Source organism: Sorex araneus, chromosome 7 (assembly GCF_027595985.1).
Source record: "Sorex araneus isolate mSorAra2 chromosome 7, mSorAra2.pri, whole genome shotgun sequence".
NCBI classification, from domain to species: Eukaryota; Metazoa; Chordata; class Mammalia; order Eulipotyphla; family Soricidae; genus Sorex; species Sorex araneus.
The window spans coordinates 1,653,165-1,677,962 of NC_073308.1; the positions used below are offsets into that span (position 1 = coordinate 1,653,165).

Below are 24,798 nucleotides of genomic sequence, written 5' to 3' on the forward strand. Positions count from 1 at the left end.
CAGGCTCCAGGTGAAGCTCGAGCTGAGATCAGAGCCCACCCAGTTCTGCCGGGGCCCCTGGCGTGGGGCTGCGGGGTCCTGTGCAAACTGGGTGGAGGCTTCTGATGGGAAAACCCCAGTGACGCTCCCACCCGGCTCCTCGCTGCCCGGAGCCCCTGCTTCTGTGGGGGTCTGGCTCTGCCACCACCACAGAGCACAGGCCAGCCCAGAGGCCCCCGGCGCAGGTCTGGGCGCTCCAAGGGCTGTGTGCCCTGGCGGTGACCTCAGCCCTCCTCAGACAGCTCTGAGGGTACAGCCTGCGCCACCCGGGGCCCCTGACAGACAGAGGGCCCAGGAGGGAGGGACGGCCTAGAGGGCCCTCGGGAGGAGGCGGGGCCTGTCCCATGGGGCTCTTCTGTGACCTTCTCCAGGGCCATCGCTCCTGAGGGGGCGCCTCAGACTGGGGTCACAGAGCACCTAGCCAGTGGGAGCTCCAGGCCGGTCTCCCCTCACAGTGCTCCAGGCTGGCCTCCCCTCACAGTGCTCCAGACTGGCCTCCCCTCACAGTGCTCTAGGCTGGCCCTCACCCCTCATGACCTCCTTCCTGAGAATGCTCCAGGCAGGCCTCCCCTCAGAGAGCTCCAAGCCGGCCTCCCCTCAGAGTGCTCTCTGACTCCCGTGCAGAAAGGGACTGGGTGGTCCCCTGACAACTGAGGGGCAGGTGTCAGGCGTGTCCAGCCCCAGGAGGCCCACTGGAGATTCTTGCAGTGCCTGCTGACGCCTTCTCCTCACAGGGGCCTCCATGGGGACAAAACCGGGGGCTTGGTCCTGTCCTGCTCTGAGAGGCAGCTGAGGGCTCAGAGGGCAGAGGCCAAGGACGTGGGAACGGGCCTCTAGTCCAGGAAAGAGGACTGAGGCTGACCAGTGGGGCTCCCTGCCCTGCCCCAGGAGGAGTGGGGGCGGGTGCCCAGCCGCCAAGTCAGGTTCAGACTCCATCCCGTTAGTTCCCATCCTGCCCCAGCCAGCACACGGAAACATCCCGGGAACACAAGGGCGGGGCTTGTAAAATCCATGTGGTGATTGACAGGGAGTGGCCGGGGGCCCTCCTGCGCTCGTGCTGGCTGAGCGGCTGGTCACTCTGTGAGGTGGCTGGGAAGGTGGCATTCCACGGGCAGGAGATGGCGTGGAGCTACATGAGATGGTCCAGAGAATCTGGAGCTCAGTGCCCGAAACCCAGAGAGGCCTGGACAAGGGCAAGCGAACGCAGTGCAGGCTGCCCCTTTTCATCTTACCTAATTTTTTTTTGGGGGGGGGAGTTGGGGTTTAAGCCACGCCTGATGGTGCTCAGGGATCACTCCTGGTGGCATCAGAGGGGCTATCTGTGGTGCTGGGATCAAACCCAAGTCAGACACCTGCAAGGCAAAAGCCCTACCCACTGTACTATCTCTCTGGCCTCCAATTCTGCCTTCTGCTGTTTTGGGACCGTTGGACATACAGTCAATTGTCCAAGCCTCCATTTAAAAATCCTGAAGGCGGAAGCCTTCCCAGCAGGGAGGTGACGTCACTTGCCTCAGGCCCCGGGCGGCTAGCGGGGAGCCCTGGCGCTCAGCAGCTGAACCAGCTGTGTGCCCTGAGCCGACCCACTCACCCAGCTTGGCCGCCTCAGCTGGGAAGTGAGGACTCACACGTCAGGCCTGTCTTGGCATACGCAGGGGCTGAAGGCGGGGGCGAGTGAGGGGGGGTCTTGGGGCACCCAGGCGCCGTGCAGACCCTGCCACTGTGTGCTCCGTCTGCTTTTGTCTGAATTCACTGGACTGGAGTGGACTGGCAGTCTGGCTCCTTCCACAGCCCCCGCCGGCCTGGCAGGGCCCAGAGCCGTGCCGACCCCCTTGGCAGAACCCTGGGGGGGGCCTGTGCAAGGGAGGGTGTCTACCTGGAAGGTGCGCCTCTTAATGACCGGGGGCGGAGCCAGGCGCACGGAGTTGAGGAGAGGCAGCAGCCGAGGAGGGAGATGGAGGTGGAAGGCCAAAGGGCAGAGGTCAAAGATCACAGGTGTGCAGCAGGATGCCGAAAGTCACCAGGAGGACAGGTGGCCGAGAGAGAGGAAGGGCAGAGGAGAGGAGAGAAGAGAGATATTAGCGAGCATGAGGAAGAGGAGGGTCGGGGGAGCTCTCGCTGCTGGGTGGAAGCGTGTCCCTGGGGAGGAGGACCGGACGCGGGGTGCTGGTCAGCAGCGTCCCCTTCACGGACCGAGTGTGATCCCCCCCCCCGCTGCCCAGGCCTTCCCCCACATGGCCCTAACGCTGCCCCACCAGCCACCCTTCCCCACCCCTACCCCCGTGGGTCGGAGCCTCAGGAGCGGCTAAATTGGTACTTGAGGCCGGCGGTGTGCAGCAACCCCTGGGTTCTCTTTTGGGGTTGGACGAGAAAGCCCATGTTAGCGAATCTGGGGAGGCCGGGCAGGGGCAGTGCCAAGCTGGGTGTGGTCGGTGTGGGCACCAGCTAAATGCTACCCAGGTCTCACCCTGGGGCCAGAGGGCCTGGAACGCAGACGGCGGGGGAAGATAGCCCAGCATGTGCAACCGCTTTTTCGGGGGGCCGTGGAGGGCGGGGCGTGGGGAAGGGAGCAATTTGCAATCTCCAAATTATCTAACGTAATTTTCTTTTCTGGAAACTCCTGCTGTTCCCAGTCCTGCCGCCCACTGGGGCCGAGCTCCCCGTGGTGGCAGGAAGTGGCCCCGTGAAGATGATGTTGGCACCCGATCAACCTCCTGTTTCTGAAAGACACCCCCAAACCTGTGGAGTGTGTTCAGGCCCCGGGATGCTCTCGAAGGCCTGGGGTGGGGGCAGCCTGCGCTGCGCTTAGGGCAGGGGCTGGGCGGGCGGCAGCTGTGGGGGCAGGAGTGCGGCTCGGGCAGTGGGGGGCAGCTGTGTGCAGGCGGCCTCTGAGCAGAGCGCAGCCTTGGGGCCTCCCGGGACCCACAAACCTTCACGGTCACTATCTGGCTGGCCCGCAGAGCTGCTAGCGAGCCACTCCAGCTCGGGGGTTCCTGGTGCGGGGGGATGAAGGAGTTGTTAAAGATGGGGTGGGGGGCGGCGAGTGGTGAGGGGGCTGTGCTGGCTCCCCGAGTCCCGGGCTTCCTGGGGGGAGGCTGCAGGCTGCAAAGACCAGCAGCTCGGGAACCCCCTGCCCGCAAGGGGCCCCCCATGAAGCCAGAGCCCGCACCAGATCCCATTGCTCCTCTCACCCCCGCCCCACAACTCATCAAATGTCTGCCCTCACCCACTGTGCTCCATCACACCTGTCCCCAAGGTGCTTCTAAAACCTTCTGTCCCCACCCTCTTCCTCTTCCTCTTCTTGTGCGGGGTGGGGGGGTGGGGGGGTGGGGGGGTGGGTGGGTGGGCGGGGATTAGTGAGCCTGCCTGCTCATCCCCTCCCCTCCCCACCACATCCTCTCAGGCTGACACACTGCTGAAGTGTGTGCAGTTGTGTTGTCTTTGGTGCGGATGACATAACAATCCTGTGAGCCCATCTTTGCGAATAAACACAGCTGACCTTCTATTATTGTGTCAGGATCAGGCTGGCCGGAACTCCGGGGCCCCTGTGTCCCCGGCGCACATGCCACTGGTGGCCGCCTCTGCTCAGGACGCCACAGCCACCCGCTGCGTCCCTGTTCCAGGCCCAGCTCAGCTTCTCTGGGGTCCAGGAACTCAGGGTTCAGCATGGACAGGGCCCAAGTTCACTTCGGACCGGGGAAGGTGGGTTTTGGGGTCAGGCCCGGTAGTGCTCAGAGCTTCCTGCTGGCAGTGCTCAGGGCCCTTAAAGTGTCAGGGATCCGGCCTGGGTCGGCTGCATACACGGCAAGAGCCTCACTCCTGAATGATCTCTCAGGCCCTGTTTTGAGTTTCTGTTTTGCTTTGTTTGTTTTATTTTCTGTTTCTTTCTCGTGTGTGTGTGTGTGTGTGTGTGTGTGTGTGTGTGTGTGTGTGTGTGTGTGTCTGTGCTCAAGGATAACTCATGTTCAGGGGACCGTTAGGTGGTGCCCATGTGCACAGGAAGTGTTTCCCCACTCTGCGTCCCTTCAGCCTAGACCCCAACCTTCTGATTGGCCTGACCCGCAGTGAGGTCCTTCATGGGTGGACTCTGTCACCAGGTCACCTCAGCCTCAACCTGACCCCCAGGACGTCCACTGCCCAAAGTCCACTGAGTGGACGTGCTCCTGGGCACACTGAGGGTGATGGTGGTCGGCGCCTGGATGTCCTTCCTCCCGCCACTGGACCTGAGAGGCGTTCCCTGGCCACAGCCTCGGGCTCGCTCTGGGGGCAGCAGGGTCACTCCACCCTGCCTGGCCTGGAAGGGACCCTGGGCTGGTCTAAGGGGCTTCCGGGCACAGCTTCCTGGGCTCCGACCAAGGCACAGGGCGGAGCTGGGGCTGTGGGCGACCGTCCAGCCCGAGTTCCTCCCCCTGCCCCAGGCCTTTCCTCTGCTGAAAGAGGCTGGTGGACTCGATGCTTCAGTGCAGCCGGTCAGAGGGCCACATCCCCCCACCCTGGGCTGGGTCCCCGGGCCCATGAATAGCCCGAGGTTCCCCCCGATGTGGCTGGGTGGGTGGCCAGACACGCACACACAGTCCCCCGCCCCTGCTGGGAGGGGTCAGGCCCCGGCTCTGCAAAGCTGCATGGCCTCACTGAAGGAGAAGGCCATGTGTGGCTGAGACTCAGGGCCACACGCCGCACAGAAGTTTCCAGGAACACGCTCTGGCTGGGCAGGCGTGGCAGCACAGCCACGTCAGGGCCCCCGCCTAGGCTCTGCTCACACCCTGGTGCCCTGGAAGGGACAGCTGGACTGCCCGATCACATACCAACCCACAACTAACCGCGGAGCAGAGGGGCTCTAGTCCTTGTCCTGAAGTCTGCATGTAGGGGCTGGGGTCCTGGAGGGGTGAGGCCGAGTTGGGGGCTGTGTGTGTGCGGGGAGCACTCAGGCTAGGGGGGTCACTTACCCGGTGCGGGTACTCTCCACACTGGCCCTCGGGATGGAGGGAGGGAGAGCAGATGGTTAGGCACTTGTGGGGGGCTGTCCCTAGGGGCCACTTCAGATGCGTAGATGAAACACACACACACACACTCACGCATACACACACATACACATGCACATACACATGCACACACAGAGACACACATATACACATAGACATGCACGCACACACACAGACACAGAAACACAGACATACAGGCACACACAGACACACATGCACACACAGACACATAGACACAGTGTGCACACATGCACGCACACACAAACACAGATACAGACACATACATGCACGCACACACAGACAAACACAGATACAGACACATACATGCACGCACACAGACAAACACACACACAGACACACACATGCACATGTACAGACAGACACATGTATACATGTAGGCGCGCACACAGACACACACATACATGCACACACAGAAACACACATGCACACAGACACACACAAGATACATGCACACACATAGACAAATAGATACATGCACACTCACACTCGCACACACACACATACACTATTCACGCACATGCACACACACACACATACACACGCACACTGCTGGGCCTTTTGTGCACACTCTGAGGCCAGAACGAAATGCCTCTCTCCAGTCCCCCAGAGCCTCAGGCCCGTCATCCCTCCCCAGAGAATGACTGTTCATTCTCTGTTCACAGGCAGCTGGCGGGGAGCAGACAGCGAGGCGGAGGCCGGTGTCTCTGAGCCGAGGGCCCTGGATGGGTGGGTAAAGCAGGTGGCCGGGCTGGGGGGCAGGCCCACTGTCTCGAGACACACCAGTCCTAGGGGCTCAGGAGGGGATCAGGAAACAGGGAGGGAGCAGGGGGGAGGCCAAGGAGGCCGCTGGGCGCCCAGCCCCAAGACAGACCCCAGGGTGGCCCTGGGGGTGGGGCGCCCCCAGGGCTCTCCCGGCTGTTCCCTGACCATCAGGGTCCCCTCAGACTTACCTTTTCTCCTTTCTGTCCCTGAGGACCCTGAGGAGAAACGGGAGAGCCGTTAGAGAGCAAGTGACCTCAGGAGGTGCTGCCCGGGGCAGGCCCTATGGGGAGGGGCAGAGGAGGGCTGAGCAGCACCTGGGGGGACTTCTGGTGACCCTCCCACCTGCCCCTTGTCAGGGCCCCACCCTGCCCTGCCCCCGAAAGGTCACACCTGGGACCCTGACCAGGTGCCAGCCCTGGCCCAGTGGGCGGGGGCACTCCCAGGGGTGCAGAGCAGGAGGAAGTACTGGGGGTGCACTCTGCTCCTGGGGGTCCTCACACCAGCTCTGCACGCAGCTCATCCGGAGGAGGGCGGAAGCTTCCAGAAGAGACTGTCTGTCCTGTCTCCTGCCCTCCGCAACCTCAGCCTGGAACCCCGTCCCAGAGCCTGCAGGACAGCTGAGGGGTCAGTGGACGGGGACCAGGCCACAGACTTGGGGGACTTTGGGGCGAGAAGCCAGCACTTGGCAGCCGACGCCATCCCGGAGCCCCCAGGAAGAATATCGGGTCTCAGGGCTCTTTCCTGCCTTGTCCTGTTCCCAGGCCCACCAAAGACGCCGGGTTCGAGGGGGACCTTTGTCCCCGGGGAACGGGCAGCACACAGCTGGCTGTCTGCAGAGCCAGAGCTGAAGAGGTGCGAAGGACACCTCTCGGCTGGCTGGACTGGCGGGGGAGGGAGGGGCTCGGCCAGCTCGGGCCAGCTCGGGGCACTCCCAGGGGTGCTGAGCTTGCAGCCGCAGCCAGGGGGAGGATGCGAGCGTCAGCCTCACCTCCCGAAGGAGGTGACAGAGACAAGACCCCTCGGCTCAGGAGTGCTGGCCCAGCTGCTCTGACGGGCCCTGCCGGCTGCTTCCCCTCGGCCGCACCCTGAGAATGGGGCCTCTGGGTGGCGGGGCTCCCGGAATGAACTAGAACCTCGGGCCAGGGGCCTTCCAGCCAGCAGCAGAGGCCTGGGACAGATTTGCGGCCTGCAGGCCTCAGGCTCTGGGTGGCTGGGGAGGGGTCTGTCTCGGCCCCCACGTGCCACCAGGACGAGCGTCCATTCCGGGAAGTCCTCTGGGTGTGTGTGGGTGCGGACAGTGGCTTTGGGACAGTAGATGTGCTCCTCACCACCCACTCAGCTCCCCCCCACCCCCCTTTCACGTGGCTGTCCAGGTGTTCAGAGCCAGGTACCATGGGATACAGTGTCCAGTGGAGGCCGGGCTGTGGGGAACAGAGGCCATGTGGGGGCATGTGGGAGATGGAGGGACGTGGGGGATGGAGGTCAGAGACCCCAGTTGTGGATCCATGAAATTCCAAGTTCCCCTGGAGTGGTTCAAGGTCCACCCAGGCAAGGTGGCGCTGGCCGTCACAGAGGCCGCTGTCCCGTTAAGAAGGTCAAGGCAGGTGTACTCTGGGTGCTGGATGCTAGCTACTATTCGGTGGGTTGGGGGACAGCCCTGTGAAGGAGTGGGGGGCAAGCTCAGTTGGGGGTCTCCTTCCTGGCACCAGGGCCCCTCACCCGCCCACACTTCCTTCCGGCTCTCGGGGTGACTGTGGGGTGCCGGGCCGAGGGAGGGGATACTTTTCTGACACCCAAGAGAGCAAGTGCCAGGGCTGACATCTGCTTCAGCTGCCCTCCTTCAGGGGGGCTCTGGCCCCCAGCTCCGGCTGAGCCCCCAGGAGGGGAGAGGGCCCCACCTTTGGAGCGGGCCTCAGACACAGGCAGGACGGAGAGCCGAGGGCTCTTGGACCCCACAGAGGCTGGGCCAGAGGGCCAGGACGCGCCCCTCCCAGAGTGGACGAGGACACAAGAATGGGGCAGTCTCAGGGCATGCCGCCCACTCCTAATACCAACCATCTGGCCGAGAACTGGCCGGCACATTGCCATGGGAGGAAGGGGGAGCCTGGGAGATGGGAGAGAGGGGGGAGGGGGGGAGGGGGAGGAGGTAAGAGGCATTCAACAGCCTTTGCAGGAAAAGGAGAGGCCGGAGGAGGGATGGGGGCACCAGGTGCTTCACGGGGTGTGCCCGGGCCAGTGGGTGCTGCTCTGGCAGATCTCCTCATGGCCTGCTGCCAGCTTCATGTCCCCTGGGTGTGTGCTGAGGGCAAGGGGTCCCGGGCAGCACGCGAGGCTTTCTCTGCCTTCTGCTGGACCACTCTGTGCCTGCCCCGCCTCCCTGCGTGGGGGTGAGGACTGAGCTGGGTCGGCCGTGGGGGCAGCGCCCACCCTCCCGGGGACAGGCGAGCCGGGTCTTACCATCTCTCCTTTGGGTCCGGAGTAACCCTGGAAAAAGGGGATGAACCAGGTCCACCTTTGGCCATCCCAATCCCACCCCCAGCCCGGCCACGTGTGGTCCCCACATCCCTGATGGCTTCACTGGCACATTTCTTTTTTTGTGTGTGGGGGGGTCACACCCAGTAGTGCTCAGGACCCACTCCTGGCTCTGTGTTCAAGTCACCAGATGGGATCGAACCCGGGTTGGCCGTGTGCAAGGCAAACACCCTCCCCGCTGTGCTATGGCTCCAGCCTCTGCTTTTGCACATTTCTTCCCTGTTCCCTCGCTCACTCCCCACCCCGCTCAGGAAAGACTGAGTGGGTGGGACAGGCCGTGGGATCTCTGCCCTCACATGTGGGGCACCCCTGAGGGCAACGGAGGGGCCCAGTCACCCCCAGCTCACTCCTTCCTAAGTGTGGAGGGGCCTCTCCTCTCCCCCTCGAGCCTGACACCAAGCCAGAGGGTTGGAGTGCACAGAGAGAGGCACCGGACTGGGGCAGGGACCCTCAGCATCCCAGCGGTGTCAGGCCAGACCCAGGAGGGCCAGACACTCCTGCAAAGACAGAGGCTGAGGGCCTTTGAGGAAGAGGGGTGCGGCGCCCCCCACCCACGGATGCACTCACCGGCCTGCCGTCCAGTCCAATGGGGCCCTGAAAGCAGAAGGAGACGGATATCAGCCCCGGGCAGCCCCTGGCCCTGCCCAGGGGGTTACAACCCAATACGTGAGGGCTCAGGCCTGCTCGCCACTTACGGGCCATGTGACCCTGGGATAGGCCAGGCCTCAGTTTCCCCTCCTAACAGGGCATGAGAACAGCAGACCTTCCCCGGGTCCTAGTGAGGGAAGGAGGTGTTGCAGATGTGCAGGTGTCGGGTTCGAGGGAGACCCCCGTGGACAGCAGAGACTCAAGCCCGCTGTGGGTCCCCAGTGGGGAGGGGGTGGTGGGTTTCCAGGCCGCCAGGGGCTGCCCAGCATTGAGGGCTGCAGAAACAGGGGCAGATCCCTCCTCCCCTCCCCTCAGAGCCTCTCTTGGGGCAGGAGCCTCCTCATGCGTGACCTGACACCAAATGGAGGGGGCGGCCCACATCCCAGTGTCCTTCGGGGCCCCTGCCCTTCCCAGCTGGCCCTGATTGCTCTGCCGGGGGCCCTGTCCTCCCGAGTGCCCGGCTCTGCTCCTCAGCGGCTCTCCGGGCAAGGCTGCGGGAGCAGGTGCAGGGGCCGGCCAGGCTGGCTCCCCCCACTCACCGGGAATCCGGGGAAGCCTCGGGTGCCCGGCTGGCCCTGGAAAGAGAGAGAGGCGAGGGTGACGAGGAGGAACAGGAGCAACCCCCGAGTCCCTGCCCGACTCCCCCGGGCCCAGAGAGGTGCCCCTCACTCAGCACCGTGAGCAGGCTGGGAGGGGAGAGAAGGGCATGGAATGTTCTAGGTCTCCAGGCACTGAGGGTGGGGCCGGGTAACAGCCAGCCAGTATCCCTGGGTCTTCTGGAATGCTCCCTCGGCCTCAGAAGCTCTACACCTGAGCTTACGTGTAAACAAGGGATGGGGCGTGTGGGGCGCGTGGAAGGTGGGGACCTCGGGGACAGCGGGGGCTCGGCCCTACCCCCCCTGTCCTCGCTAGCCACACAATCACAGCCCAGGGCCACTTATCTGGAGATGGTCTGGATGTCAGCGACTCGCGGGACTTTGACCTTCAGCAAGCATTTGCGGCCCACTTGGCTCACTTTCCCCTGCCCGGGCTAGCAGGCAGGACCCCGGCTGCCCCCCACCCCCCGGTCCTTGGGGGAGGCTCGGCAGTTCCCGCTGCTTCCCCTGATGAGTCAGGCCGTTGCACAGATGGATTTCCAGGTGGGAGATCTGGAGGAGGGTCACCGGCCACAGCTCTTGGTTTTGTGGTCATGTTTCATGACGAGAGACTCGGGGCCCCTCAGGGTTGTGCACCCAGGCGGGAAGGACTAAGAAACAGGATCGTCACCTCCTTCCCGCCAGCTGGGGTCTGTCCCTGTGGCCTGTGTCAAGGTCTACCAGAGCTATCGTGGCGGCTCCTTTGCTACCTCGATGTTTGGGTACCGTGGCTCACCCCTTCTCCTGGAGTCCCCAAGTTGGCACGTGCCTGGCAGAGTCACCGCCTTGACCGGGAGAGGTGCAGTCCCTCCCTGAGCTTCACTGGCTGAGACCACGTGACTCTATTCCCTGTGCCTCAGTTGATAGAATGGGGACACGAGGACCCCTGTAGGAGCCACAGAATCACAGGCAGGCCGTAAAGTCTCCTGAAACCTGCGGCTGTCCTTGGCCATGTGTGCTGGCTTGCGTTGAGCCCGGCACACGGAACAGAGCAGGGGAGCGTGTGACCCCACCCAGCTCAGGAGTGCTGGCTCGCCAAGCCCCGGCTGCTCTCAGAGCCAGATCCGAGCCAGAGGAACGTCTCTGCAGACATCAGCTGTGACCTGGCCACCTGGATAGAACATGTGGGTCCTCTCTGAAGCCGCGGGTGTGAGGCATGTGGGGGACACTCAGGCGAGCTGCTGGGAGAGCAGGCGGGCATACTGGAGGGGCAGGGACTCAGCTGGACTGAGCCGAAGGTTCAGGAGGGCCCGTGGCTGGCACCCGAACGCTCAGGAAGGAGGAGATGCCACAGAGATCAGAAGCGCCCCGGCCGTGCTCCTCTCGAGGGAGAGTTATGCTAAGAATAGGGCCAAGGAGAAAACCCGGAAACTGTGCAGGGTAACCCCTGAGACCTCTGAGTGTAAACTTTCAACTTGGGCCCGACACGAGAGGCCCGAGGGAAAGGTCAGCAGGACGGGGTTCCAAGGAACAGCTCCCAGCCCCATCCCAAGAATGTTTACATGGGAGGGATAATCACGGTTTGCTAATGACAGAGCCGACCCTGGTCAGGGGCACGCATCCCTGTGGCCAGAACCACATGCAGGGGCTAACCAAGGCTTTTTTGGGGATGTTGGGAAGAATGCTGTCATAGACCAAGTGGAAACTGGTACTTCACTTCCTGGAGAGGAGGGGCCGGGGTGGTCCTAGCCCACATCTGCAGGGCGAGATGCTGCGGTCGGACATCCCTTCCCGTGTTTACTGGCCTGTCTGATTTATTTGTGAATGGCCTGTTTGTATTCTTTACTGATCTCTTCCACTGGGCTGTTTGTCTTTTTCTGATTGATTTGAGCAAAGCGATTAGTCAAGCATAGGAACCCGTTGGGACTGCTCTGTGCTGCAAATGCGGCGTTTATCTTTGCTCTTGTTTACAGTACAGTTTCGGCCATATGGAAGCCTGACATGTATATCCACAGCTTATCAAGTTTTCCTTCTGGCTCTGGGTTTGGGGTCATGTTCCAAAGGGCCTTTTCTGAAGAATAATGCCTGCCATAGAGGGGGTGCGGTGGGGGTAGGGCAGAGGGAAACTGGGGACATTGGTGATGGGAAATGTGTGCGGGTGAAGGGATGGGTGTTGGAACATTGTATGACTGAAACCCAATCAAGAACAAATTTGTAACTTTATCTCACTGTGATTCACTGTCATAACTGTCATCACTGTCATCCTGTTGCTCATCAATTTGCTTCAGCTGGCACCAGTAACATCTCCATTGTGAGACTTGTTACTGCTTTTGGCATATCGAATACGCCATGGGTAGCTTGCCAGGCTCTTCCAGGCGGGCGGGATACTCTCGGTAGTTTGCCGGGCTCTCCAAGAGGGGCGGAGGAATCAAACCCGGGTCGGCTGCATGCAAAGCAAACGCCCTACCCACTGTGCTATCGCTCCAGCCCCTCACTGTGATTAAATTTAAAAATAAGTAATTTTAAAAAGCATACTCTATCAATAAAAAGTTTTAATAGTACTTACTATTCTATGTGAAGCACATTTTGGGCCTATAGGCCCTCATCTAAAATCTTTCAAAGAAAAAGGGCCTTCCTATTCTGAATTATAAAACATGCATGTATGCCTTTATTCTGGTTTATTTCAACTTCATGGTTTATATCAAAGTTTTACTTCATTGGAATGGAGCCTCATAGGTGCTAAACAAGTAGAGACTCACATATATTTTTTTAAATGTTTGCTTTTGTTTTATCTTTTTTATTTTTTTAATGGCAGTAGTCCGAGTTTGATTTCCTGAACAATTTATTTTTCTCTTCCTATTGTGAAATAAAGCCTTTGTCACGGACCAAATTCCCAGATGTCAAGTTCCCCGGGTGCCTTCGCTTCATTTCTGGCCTCTCCATTTCTTCTCTAGTTGTTTTTCTTTTTTTTTTTTTTTTTGTTTGCTTTTTGGCTCACACCCAGCGATGCACAGGGGTTACTCCTGGCTCATGCACTCAGGAATTACTCCTGGCAGTGCTCAGGGGACCATATGGGATGCTGGGAATCGAACCCGGGTCGGCCTCGTGCAAGGCAAACGCCCTACCCGCTGTGCTATCATCACTCCAGCTCCCCCCCCGCCCGCTTACTCTATTTTTTTTTAGAACTTCTCTGACTTCCATGCAAGCTCATTTTCCCCACAAATAAAATGGAACGTTATTTTGATGGACTCCAAGGCCAAAAATATAATCACTAGGATTAGACCATTTTATGTTTATAGGTTGATCAGGAGACAGTTCACTGACTGATAGTAACCAGGAAATCTGAGAACCAGGGAAATAAGCTTTACTGATGCCCTGAAATTACCTCCCTTGGTCCCGTGGCAAGGTGAAGAGAGTCCTGTGGCTCCTGGTTTTATCTGCTCCTGCCTCCCACCTGCCCCTGGTGTGGTGTAAAGCCACACATCCAGGCTGACGATTCTAGCTGGGAAGGTTGACCAATGTCCCCCTTCTCTCTGTCTGCCCCTGGAGGTCCCCTCCAGATCTGCCCGGACCTAGCCTAGTCTTCTCCCCACTTCTGGTCAGTGCTGTCTTCCCCAGGGAGCTGCCTCTGGAAATGAACCTCTGTGGCTGGGGAAGGGGAGCATGCAGCAGAGGGCATGGGCCTGGGCAACAGCCACCATTCTCTGTGGCTCCAACACTGCCACCAGGGCGGATGCCCAGATTTCCAACACAACGGCACCTGTTCCCGGCTGTCAGACACCTCCGTGGAGGCTCCAAACATTCTGAACATTCCACATTCAACGTGCCACACTTTCTACTGCCCGAACCTGCCACCCCACAGATACACACCCACTCAGCCCGCAGTCAGGAGTACTGCAATTCCTCTTTCTCTCTTCAGCACCACCCTTGACAGCTCCCCAATATCTCTCCAGGGCCAGAGAGATAGTGCAGCACCGAGGGCTCTCTTGCTTGGCACTTGGTCTACCTAAGTTTGATCCCTGGCACTCCATATGGTCCCCTGAGCACTTCTAGGAGTGATTCCTGTGTGCAGGGTTGGGAGAGAGCCTTGAGCATCATTGGGTCTGGCTCCAAAACCAAACAAAAGCCCATCATCTCACCCGTCTCGTCTACATGTAGCCAGGGCCAGAGTCTGTGCAGGGCCAGAGTCTGCCCTCCGGGAGCCCACGCATACTCCACACACACGCATGCACACACTTTCACGCACACCCCACACACATGCCACACACGCTCCTTGACACAACAGCAGCACTGGCTGCTCCTTCTGGCTTCCCGTGCCCCCGTGGCTGTGTTCCCCACACTCTCAGGAGGGAGGGCCGACTCACAACCTCCCGTCGTGGGCCTTTGTGCATAGACCTTCCTCACAGCTCACCGCCTCGCCCTCGCTTTCTTCCAGAAGGAACGGCCCATTTCTCCCACAGCATGGCCTGGGATCCTCCTTGTCGCCAGCTCGGGAGGGCTGGGCAGTAGCAGCCACATGAAGATTTCAAAGTCCTCACAGACGAGGAGACCCGACTCGGACCGCCTCCACGTGCAGGGGGTCTGGAGGGCCAGACAGCTCCTCCTGGCCCCTGCGGCGACTATGGAGGTGTTCAGGGAGTGGACACAGTCCCCTTGAGGTGGGGGACGCGCCTGAGGCCCTACTTGTGCCTGCCGAGCCAGCCTCTGCAGCCCCGGGCACCCCTGACTTAACCGGGCACAGCACTCTAGACTCCCCTCTGTAACGGGAGCCACCCTCTGGGTGGCTTCTCCTCTGCACAGACCCTTAGCCAGCTCCAGAGTGGGGGCAGGTGCGTCCTGAGAGTGGCATGGCGGGTTCTGCCAGTGGCATTTATTCTGGGATCTTCCTGGAAAGGTGCGTAACTCCTGGCCAACACTAGCCACCGAGAATTTGCCCGCGAGAGCCAAAGGCCCTATGTCCAGGGGCTCCGCGAGGAAAGCACAGTGGCCCCAGTCCTCTAGGTGGTGGGCACAGACACGGGCCCCGGCAGAGGACACTGGGCTTTGGGAAGCTCCCGGTGCCATAAACAGTCTCTGAGCACCCGCAGGGAAGACGGGCCTTTCCTTCGGGTGAACGGCCTTGGCAGGGTAGAGCTTAGCAGGGACGGAAGGAGAAGGCAGCAGGAACACTGGTTTTGTGATGACTGCCAGCCGGGCCCAAAGACTCCAGCCCTGTCTATGGGGTGACCACATGCCCAGTGTTCCTCTGCAAAACAGGCCGGTGGGTGGGTCAGAGAGAACAAGGCCCAAGTGGGCAAGGTGCCTGTCTCCTTGGTCTAGGCCATGACAGCTGCCCAGCCTGGGATGCCGCTAGTGCTCAGTGAGTCACCCCAGGCAGGAGGTGGGTCCTGGTTAGGTTTCTATGTGTCCAGCTGTGGGGCCATGCCACATTTAGGGGTACTGGCAGGCTTCTGCTGGCAATGCGTCCAGCAGGGGCTGAGCCCTGGGGTGCCCAGCATGGCGAGAGCTGATGGTCAGAGATGGCGCCCAGGGCCGCCTGCATTGGGCATCACTCTCCCGTCCCACCTCCCAGTGGCACCCTGGGACTCTCTCCTTCCTCTGTGGCCTTGCGTGACACCCCTGGCCCCCTGCTAAACCTCACTTTTATCAAAAGCAAGTGACCTCGGGACACTCATGCCACGGTGCCCCCATCCAGCTCACAGGGGCGGTGGCCAGGGGCAAGGGGGTCAGCTATGGCAATGGGGTTAAGCCTGCATGAGCCGTCAAGCCACTGGCTCGCACTTTCTGGGTATCTGAACCGCCCAGAGGACCTTAGCCTCTGCCCAGCACAGCCGCCTGGGGTGCAAGCCTGGGGGCTGGCCTGGGTGACGTGCCAGGGTGGGGCCAGTAAGCCAGACTCAGGGCTACCGTGTCTATGCTGGGCCCAAACCCCATCTCTGATGCTAAGTGGGGCTCCGCCCGCACCACTGCTCCTCTGGCCCTTGGCTTCCCCTTCTCAGGGGGCCTGGGGTGCTCCCACTCGGTTTGCTAGGAGTGGCTGGTGCTGTGTCTTTGAGAAAAGCTGCCCGTCCACTCAGTCACTCACGTTGGGTCCCCTCCAGCTGTCCTGGCCAAAGAGAGGGTCTCTGTTTCCCAAACCCCTAGCCACGGGCCAGGCCCAGGGCGTCCCCAAGATGGGGGCTGGGGGCTGCCGAGACCGGGAGGAGGTGCCAGGCCAGTGACTCTGGGTTCTGGGTACCTGCTCCCGGGGCTTCCCGAAACAAGACTCATTCCCGGGACAGCTGGAGTGCCCACCCCGCACCCCTGCACCCCCAGGAGGAGCCGGCTCCTTCCTCCACGTGTAAACAGCGGGGCCGCCTCGCAGCTGCTGCTGTGTCAGGGCTGGCTCGGGGGGGGGGGGGGGGGGCGGAGAGGCTGTAATTTAGGGACATCTCGGCAGGCCACTTTCTGTAACATCAACAGAAGCCCGGCCCAGGGATCACATCACATGGGGGCGGCCGGCCCTCCCCGTCCCCCCTCCTCCCCACCCCCAGACCCTTTACATTAACTCACCACCTCCAAGAAGAGCAAAACCACTTACAGGGGGGCCGCGAGGGCCGATGATGGACATCCCAGCGTCGCCTGGGGCCCCCTGTGGGAGAGAGGGGTGCAGAGAAGGGGGGCAGGGCAGTAAGGAGAGGAGGAGTGGGGGAGGCGGTAGGTAGGGAAATGGACCAGGAGGACGCGGGGAGGCCAGGGAAGGAGGAAGTGTTTGCAGGGGTGAGGAGGGGGCCCAGGAGAAGTGGCTGGGGAGAGGAGAGGAACTGTGCGGGACGGGAAGGGAGAGGGCAGGGGGCCGAAGGAGGAGGGCACGGAACCCAGGGAGGGGGCAGGCGCATGGCAAGGGGACTGGGGGACACTCAGCTCAGCGGTGGCCTGCCCCCGTGGCCGCCCACCTGCTCCCACTCATCACGTCCATCCCAAAGCCCCCAAGGTTCGTTCGTCCCAGGACAGCCCTGTAGGTGGAGGCCGAGGGACACACCATGGTGCTAGCAGCCCATCCCGCACAGCGTCGGCCCGAGGGACCCTCTGTGCCCAGTCGTGGGGCCGGGAGGGACCCACAGCCTCCGGGGCGGGGGGTTCTGGGAGCAACAAGTGCAGGTGGAAGTGGAGCAGGAGCTAAATGCGCGTGTGCAGGGGGGGCAGGGCTGGGGTGACGGGAGAAGGACAAATGGGCTGTGCTGAGAGTGGGTGAGACTATGGACTGTGCCCAGCCCGGGGAGTCAGGGTCCCCTCCCCCACCCCAGCGGGGGCGCCAGGGCAGCCCTCTGACCAAGGGTCCCAGGGCATGAAAATGTCCAGGACCCTGATTCTGCTGTGCCAGGCGCTGCCTGTGGTCCTCAGGGCACCCAGGGGCCAGGGCTGACTTACGGGCCTTTGCACATACTCTGTCACTTTCCCACAAGCTACTGGGTATGGGCTCCAGAGCACCCTGCAGGGAGAGGTGCTGTGCTTCCTCTCCTTCTCCCTCTCTCTCCCTCTCCCTCTCTCACTCCTTCTCTTTCCCCCCCTCCCTCTTTCCCTCCTCTCCCTCTTTCCCTCCCTCTCTCTCCCTCCCCCTCCCAACAAGGCACCTGCCTCACAGGAACATGGGGAACATCCGAAAGAGCCTGGGGGTGCTTTCAGGGTCACCCGGCCCAAGCAGACCTGGACTCTGGTCCTCACACAGCTGTGGGGTCTTGGGCCTCAGCAGAGGGGCCTGGCCAGTCATTCGTTTGGGGGGCCCCAGTCTGGAGTTGGGTCCACGAGGGCTTGTCTCTGCCTCTGCCTCTTTCTGCTGTGTGATTCTGGGTATGTGAATCTGCCTCTCTGTGCCTCAGTTTCCTTATAGGACAGGGAGCAGCCGGGCGTTCCTGGGCGGCCAGTGTCAGGCATGGGTCACGGGGAGAAAGGGGCAATGCTCTGGAGATGTGGAGTGACAAGCTGGGGGCAGCTGAGGTGACCGTGGGGCTACTCGTATTTCAGATCTGGGGGTCTCTGTGGGGTCCTCAGCGCAGGGCACATACGGGGGCCCTGAGCGGGCACAGGAGGCCTCCAGGCCTTGCTCAGCCCCTCTGGAGAACCCAGAAGAACCCTGGAGAACCCAGAACCAACGTCCCAGCCCTGCGACCTGGGGCTCCGGCTTCCCAACAGGCTCCAGCCCTGCAGCCCTGAGGCAGCCCCAAGGGAGTCTGTCAGCCCGGAGCACCCGGGGTGGCAGGGATGACGCCAGCCAAGCAGCTCTGGGCTTCTGCCTCGTGCAGGGCGATGCCTTTGGGCAGGAACCAGGCCTGTGCAGCCCCGGCCAGAGACAGTTCCACTGGGACAGGGGAGCTGGGACGGCGGCCCAGGAGTCCTGAGACTCGTGTGGAAGCTGTTAGGAAACTGGGTCACAGGAGGCTGCTCGGGAGGCTGGGGGCAGTGCAGGCCGGGGGGGCCAGGAGAGTCCACTGGGAGGGGGGAGGCCGGGGCGGAGGGCAGGAGGACCCATGTGGACTTGTGGACTCACCTTCTCGCCTGGTTGGCCCTTTACTCCCTGGGGCGGCCACATGCAACGCGGGGTACGGGGAGCAGAGCGGGGAGAAAGAAAAGAGGATGAGAGAGGCACGCACACGGCATCTGGGCCCGGCACAAGGACCAACCACAGAGCTCCACCGTGAAACAGGAGACCAAACGAAGCACAGATGCCGACACAGGGTCCCACCCCGGCCGGCAGAGCCGCAGGCAGCTAAGGCCTCCCCCGCCAGCCCTGCAGGGCACTCTGGGGAGAGAAACGGGCCGGAGACACAGAGAACATGTGCGCATGCGTGGGTGTGCATGCATGTGTTTGCACGTACATGTGTGTATGCGCGTGTGTGCGTGCATGTGTGTGTGTGCATGTGTCTTGTATCTACAAAGGCTAGAAAGAGAGCCTGTGAGAGAATAGGAGAGTGAGAGACAGAGAGGGACAGAGATCAAGAGAGTGAGAGAAGAGAGAAAGCAGGAGAGAACAAGGGAGAGACAGAGAGCAAGAGTGACAGGAAAAGAGTGAGAGAGACTGAGAGTGAGAGAGACAGAATGAGAGAGAGAGAAAGACAGAGTAAGAGATACAGAGATTGAGAGAGAAACACAGAGAGTGAGAGAAACAGAGAGAGAGAGAGAGAGAGAGAGAGAGAGAGAATGGCAGGCCTTCCCAGGTCTGGAAACCTGCTGAAGCCCTGGCCACAGGGCCTGTAGGTGAGTTGGGCCCATAGTTGGCTGGTCAGCTGGGCATCAGCTAAGGCCTTGGTGGGGACATGAGGGCCTGGGGCCACAGGGCAGCACACAGGAGGACAGAGCATGGGGCTGAAAGGAAACTGGGGGTTCCCTCGGGTCCCGATGTCCACCGACACTAGTGGCTAGAGAGCCTTTCTCCACCTTGTCCAGAGACGGTGGCCACTGGGGACCACAGAAGGGCCCACTGGCCACCCCAGGCCTTCTCAGGTCAGGCCTCCCCCCAGGCCGCCAAATGGGCCCATTGTCACATTCTCAAGGGCACAGCAGTAGGAAAGGCCCAAAGCAGCTTGGGAATATTTTCCTGGAGGGAGAGGGGGCCCTGCCACGGCAGGCCAGAACCGGGCAGTGACAGAACCAGGGACAGAGCCCAGCAATGCCCCAGCCCCGGGCCAGCTGAGTGCCCAGACAGGCTGGCGGGACCCAGGGCAGCGGGGCAGTCAGGGATGGGCCAGGGTGGGTGGGAGCTCCCGTGTGGCAAGTGGGGAGAGGGTCTCCCGGCAAGGGGCTTGCTCGGGGCCCCTGGCCTCGGGTTCGGACCCACAGCTGCCGTGAGGACCTCAGAGCTCTGGGACAGGGGTCACTTTTCAACTCGGAAAGGTCCTGGCTTCTAGAACTTAGCCCTGCAGGCTGCATCCTCCTGAGAACAGGCCAAGGTCAGGGCCAAGAGCACAGGGCTGGGGTCTGGCTGCCGCCTGGGTTCAAGTCCTCGGCAGCCACTTCCTGCCAGGAAAGGACTTCGGGGTAGACCTAATACCTCAGTTTCCCCATGTGAAAAATAAGCGCGTGCTCTGCACCCGCCTCCTGCTGCTCTTAGGGTGACCCACAGGCCGAGCGGGTCAGACTCCTCCATGCCAGGCCCAGCGGGCAGCCACCCTGTCATGTGTTTGCTGAGACTCAGACACCTTTTGCTGCTCTCGGCAGCAGGCCAGCAAACTCACAAAAGAATGCCAGGGCCAGGGCAGAGCAATAATACAGCACACAGGGCGCTTGTTTGCCTTGTTCACGATGGACCGGGGTTCCACCCCTGAAGCCCCCCAACCACTGCCATGAGTGATCCCTGAGTAGAGAGCAAGGAGAAAGCCCTGAACATTGCCTGGTGTGCCACAAAACCCAAATTCATTAAAAAATCTGGGCTGCAGTGATAGGACCATGGGTAGAGCTCCGCCTTGCATGTGGCTGACCCAGGTTCAACCCCCTCAATATCCCATATAGTCCCCCGAGCACTGCCAGGAGTAAGCCCTGAGCATTGCTGGGTGTGGCCCCCAAACAAAGCCAAACAAGAATATCAGAGCAGGGGTAGGGCCAACACAGTTCAGAAACGGGGTTCGGGGTAGGGGGTGGGGGTTCTAAGCAAAGCACGTGGAGAAGCACAGGGGGAGGTTCATCGTCCCTGAGCCAGTGTGGCCACGACCACCTCAGGCCACTGGGAGGCCTGCACTGCCCTTCCTAGGCTGCTGAGACCATCGCCCGGAGGCTTCCAGGGAAAACTGGGGTGCAGGGAGCACCTCCTAGGCCGCACTTCTCACCTCTGGGGCATCTTTGCTTTTCTGCCAGAACCTGGCACGTTGGACCACTCATCTAGCCTGGAGGCTGGCTCTAGGGCAGGGGCCCCGAGGCAGTGCCTGTTCACTGAGACTGAGACTAGGCTGCAGTTTCGGGGGCAGGGACAGAGCGGTGGGAGTCCTCGCCCGGTCCAGGGGGGCTCCTACCTCTCTCCCCCTGGGATTGGCCCTTTGCCCCGTAAGCAGGTGGGAACACAGTGGTAGACGAGGTCTGAAATGTCCTTCCAAGCCTGGCTCTCTCTAGGGGGAAGGAGGGTCTGGGTGTCCCCTGCCATGGTGTGGAGGACAGGCCAGTGTGGGCAAGCAAGCGGTTAAGTGCCGAACAGCAGAGCATGCACGAACTCACCACACGTCCTGGCATCCCAATGGCACCTTTGTCACCCTGATGAAGGAGGCAGAAACAATTAGATTTAGTGGTTTGGGCCACGTGCAAAGACCCCAGGCACCCCTCCTCACCCCACATAGCAAAGAGGATGCCCAGGGGTTGTGTGGGCGAGCTTGCCCACAGCTTCAACCAGCCACCATCCCGCTCATTTTCTGCTCTGCCCTCCTGGCATAGGGGGGTGCCAGGGAAAGAACCCCCGAAGATGGGTCTGGTCCTCAGCTTGGACCTCAGTTTCCCTGTGCATTTCATCAAGGACCCCAGGCCCTTTCTTCCTTTCATTTTTGTGTCCACAAACATCCCAGTGCTGGCCTGGACACTCACCTTCTGGGCCCAGAGCTGGGCTGAGTGGCACTGCCACAAGACCGGTGGGGGGATCACTGCTCCAGGGCTGATCCTGCCAGAGCGAGGGAGCTGTGCCCACACTTCCTAGACCCCTTCCGGGTCCCAGCTGAGGAAGCATCAGGGACAGTTCAGCCCTACAGTCCTTTCTCACGGCCACTCGGGGCACAGGAGGGACAAAGAACCAGGGGACGAAGCCCACCGATGTCGTGTTCGGGGGTACTGAGGGAACGGCTGGGCTTCGTGGCCAGGACTGACCTCTTCTTGCTCTGGAAATCTGCTTACTACGTTTTGTCCCTCCCCCTGGGTAGAAAAATCTTTTTTTGCAATCATGTGTGCGGACATCATCAAGTCTCCGGTGGAGCCTGGGTTTCACTAAGAGCCTGGAAGGACAGACACTGAAGACGGCCAAACAATCAGAGGATTTGTGAGGGGCCGGGGGTGTAGGAGAGATCTGGGGGCACGTGTCCCAAGGCTTCGGACGCTCCTGGGGCGATCCTGTGCGTGTTGACCCTGCTGAGGCAAGATGCCTCCAAGGACAATTAGCACCCCGAGATACAGGTAGACACATCAGAGCCAGCAGTGGGTTCTGAGATGCGGATCTGGTTAACTGGGTCTGGGTGACGGGATCAGACTTTCCCAAAGGGAGGCTGAAGGCAGCACTGACCAGTGTCTCCTGAGCTTCTGTGACCAACTGGGTCTTGCAGGGGCTGCTGGGATATCCCGTGGACGCTGTCGGCAAGCTAACCCCAGTGCCTGGCTCCTGCGCTACTGACCTTCATAGCAAGTCTGCTTGTGGCACTCCCTGGGCTGACAGGGGCCAGAACCAGTGACTCTTCTCTGGGTCCGTCCCCCCCATCCCTTCCTGTGGGGGAAGAGACCCCACCTCACTGCTGAGGCTGCCAGGCCCACGGGCCATTGACTGGGACATTCCATGGCCCACTCACTCTGGGGCTTGTGAATGCTATTTCAGAGTATGTGTTTTGGTATCTTTGAAATACTAATGTTCTTTGCAGTCGGGGGCTGTAAACCATGGGTGAGGGGCAGGCGTGGAAGGGCCGGCGGCTGGAAACTGCACACTCTCTGATCTGGGAATTGCCCCAAATGCTTTTTCAAGGTGGCTGTTGTCAGCAGCAGCCTGGTCTGGCCTGCCCACGTGCCCCCCAGTCACCTGGTTTCCCCTCCCTGGATTCTGAGACCAATTTCCCCATCCTCCTTTGCTCCGGGGCTCCTGCATCAGGGGAGATTTTTTCCTTGTCTGGCCAAACATCCTCCCACACGCATTTTATGGAGAAAGTCACTGCTGGGCATGCATTCTAGAAGCTGCTGGGCTACTCAAGAGGTGACTGTATGAATCGTGCCTAAAGGAGCGACGGGGCTGGAGGGGTGCTGAGGAGGGCCTGGGAGCTTTGGAAGGGGACTTAGGTGGAGGGAGGCAAAGACTGTTTTGCCTCACGCTCTCTGTGCCTCGCATCGGCCCTCTGACTGACCGTGGGATTTTACCCAAGTCGCCCCCCATGAACGGGCCCCTGGTACCCAGTACTAAGGCCCCTGCTCAGAGCCGCCGTCCAAGGGTCTCAGAAGATCTCCCCCAGGCTGGCTCTTGAGCACAGGAACTGGCCCTTTGGCCCGGGACCAGGCCCCAGCATCTTACAGCGGCCGCCTGGACAGTCAGACAAGGTATCTCTACCCATGGGTCTTGTCCTCATCCATAAAGCGGGAAGAACAAAGCCCATTTCACTGAGTGCTCGGAGAGTCACACGAATGGGGACGGCAGAGGCCGGTGGGGCCGGGAGCCAGAGCCTCCCACTCAGCGTCTGCTTCTGAACCACAGTCTCTGATTTCCGACCAGCTTTCCCAGCTCCTTGGCAGAGCTCAGGGATGATGACGGGAGGGGCACCGAATTCTCGGGGTTCCTCTCACCGGGGAGGACAGGCTGAGGGGCGGTGGGGGGCGGGTGCTTCGCAGGAGGCCCCTGGCTGCCCTTGTCTACCCATGCTAAGGTCGACAGCCCGCTAGGGGTGGCCCCGGAGGGGCTGAAGGAACTGAAGTGACCGGTGCAGACTCCTGGCTCAGAGGAGGCGGCACCCTCAGTCTCAGCAATTCCAGAGGATGGTCTCTCACCCAGGGACCCCTGCAGGCAGCAGCCCCCCAGCATGGCCACCCGCACAGGGGAAAGCCAAGTAAAAGGAAGGGAGAAATGAGAGGAGCTTACCGGGAGGCCGGGCTTCCCAGCTGGGCCCTGAAAGAAACGGGGAAGAAAGAGAAGCTGACAAAGGCCAGTGACTGGAATCTCAGGGGGTCTGCGCGAGGCCCCACGAGTCTCTGCGACTTAGGACCCGTGTGAAGAGAAGGTCTTGGACACTAAGCTTCCCTTCTGGCACTCACTGATTCACTCACTTGCTCATTCATTCATTCATTCATTCACTGACCCATTTAATCATTCACTTATTCATGCACTGACGCAACCATTCATTTATTCACTCATTCATTCACTCACCTATTTAATCATTCACTCATTCATGCATTGACGCAATTGTTCACTTATTCACTCAACCATTCATTTATTCACTCACTCACCTCACTCATTCATTCATTCATTTCACTCAGTCACAAATTTATTTATTCACAAAATAAATAACATGGGGGATCCTCTCCAGGCCAGGCACAGGGGAGGTACAGGGTACAGAGAGATGAGCATGACCCCTCTCTGAGTTTTTCTGTCTCAGCACCTCTATTCTGGGCACCCCCATGCATGCCTGTGCTAGCCTGAGAGAGGGCCCAGAGGGAGAAGGGGGCAGGCGCCCTGCCCTGTCACCCAGGAGCCAGTTGTGGTGAAGCAGGTCTGTGAGGTGGCGGCCGTGGAACCTGCCACGTCAGAACTAATGACAGAGGAGCCAGGTCAGAGGGCAGGGGGCCCAGGGAGCCTCCCCTCTTGGTGGGGACAGTGAGGGCAAGCCTCTACTCACTTTGGACGTCTCTCTGCAGGATGGGTCAGTGTTGGGTGGGAAGCTGGGCTGGCCCCAGCCTCTCTGGGGTCCCAGGAAACAGGGGGAGCCTGACCCCACCGACCACATGTTCATCCCAAATCCCTTCTGTGGGACCCCCATCCTCCTGCTTAGCACAATTCTGGGCACAGTCTAAAGACTCCACAGAATGATGTGACATCTCCCCCCATAGAAGAAAAGAGCAAAACCTATGCCTGAAGCCAATTCTTACTGGCATGCTAAGAGCCAAAGGACACAGCTTGGGACCCCGGAACACTGTGTGTTTGGACCAGAGAATGGCTGAGAAGCTGCCCCTGGAGCTGTCTCAGCGGGGCACCAGGTCGCGCCTGGCATTGGCAGAGAGCCCCGGGAAGGGTTTCTGGCCGGAGCAGGGTTGGTTGGTAGAGGCGGGGGGTCTGGCTCTGGGGCACAGCAGGGCTGACCCGCATCGGTTGCCCCTCTGCAAATTCTGGCTTTGCCGCTCAGTGACCTTTTGAGCAAGTTGCTTGGCCTTCCCGTGCCTCGGTTTCCTCATCTCATAAAAGGGAGAGCAATCACATCCACATGTGCTGCAAGGAGTGAAGAATGTGAGTGGCTGAGGAGAGGCCTGGAGGGCAGAAGGACCGACGGGGGCTGGCTGGGACATCTCCCCCTCCCACGCTCCAGCCCCACTTTGCCCACTGACAGCAGGGGGCG

At 60.7% G+C, this 24,798-nt stretch overlaps 1 protein-coding gene across 1 annotated transcript in view; it reads right to left on the reverse strand.

Moving 5' to 3' along the window:
- LOC129406534 (collagen alpha-1(XIII) chain-like) overlaps positions 1-16,580 on the reverse strand; it is a 38,585-nt gene extending 22,005 nt beyond the window's left edge. The window contains exons 1-9 of the mRNA XM_055144694.1: positions 16,509-16,580; positions 16,137-16,187; positions 9,521-9,556; positions 8,901-8,927; positions 8,241-8,285; positions 5,990-6,016; positions 4,983-5,009; positions 2,968-3,029; positions 1,913-1,979 (exon numbers count right to left, since the gene is read on the reverse strand). Of these exons, the coding sequence (XP_055000669.1) occupies positions 1,913-1,979; positions 2,968-3,029; positions 4,983-5,009; positions 5,990-6,016; positions 8,241-8,285; positions 8,901-8,927; positions 9,521-9,556; positions 16,137-16,187; positions 16,509-16,580 (414 nt within the window). The remainder of the gene's footprint in view (positions 1-1,912; positions 1,980-2,967; positions 3,030-4,982; positions 5,010-5,989; positions 6,017-8,240; positions 8,286-8,900; positions 8,928-9,520; positions 9,557-16,136; positions 16,188-16,508) is intronic.
- Positions 16,581-24,798: the final 8,218 nt, after the last annotated feature.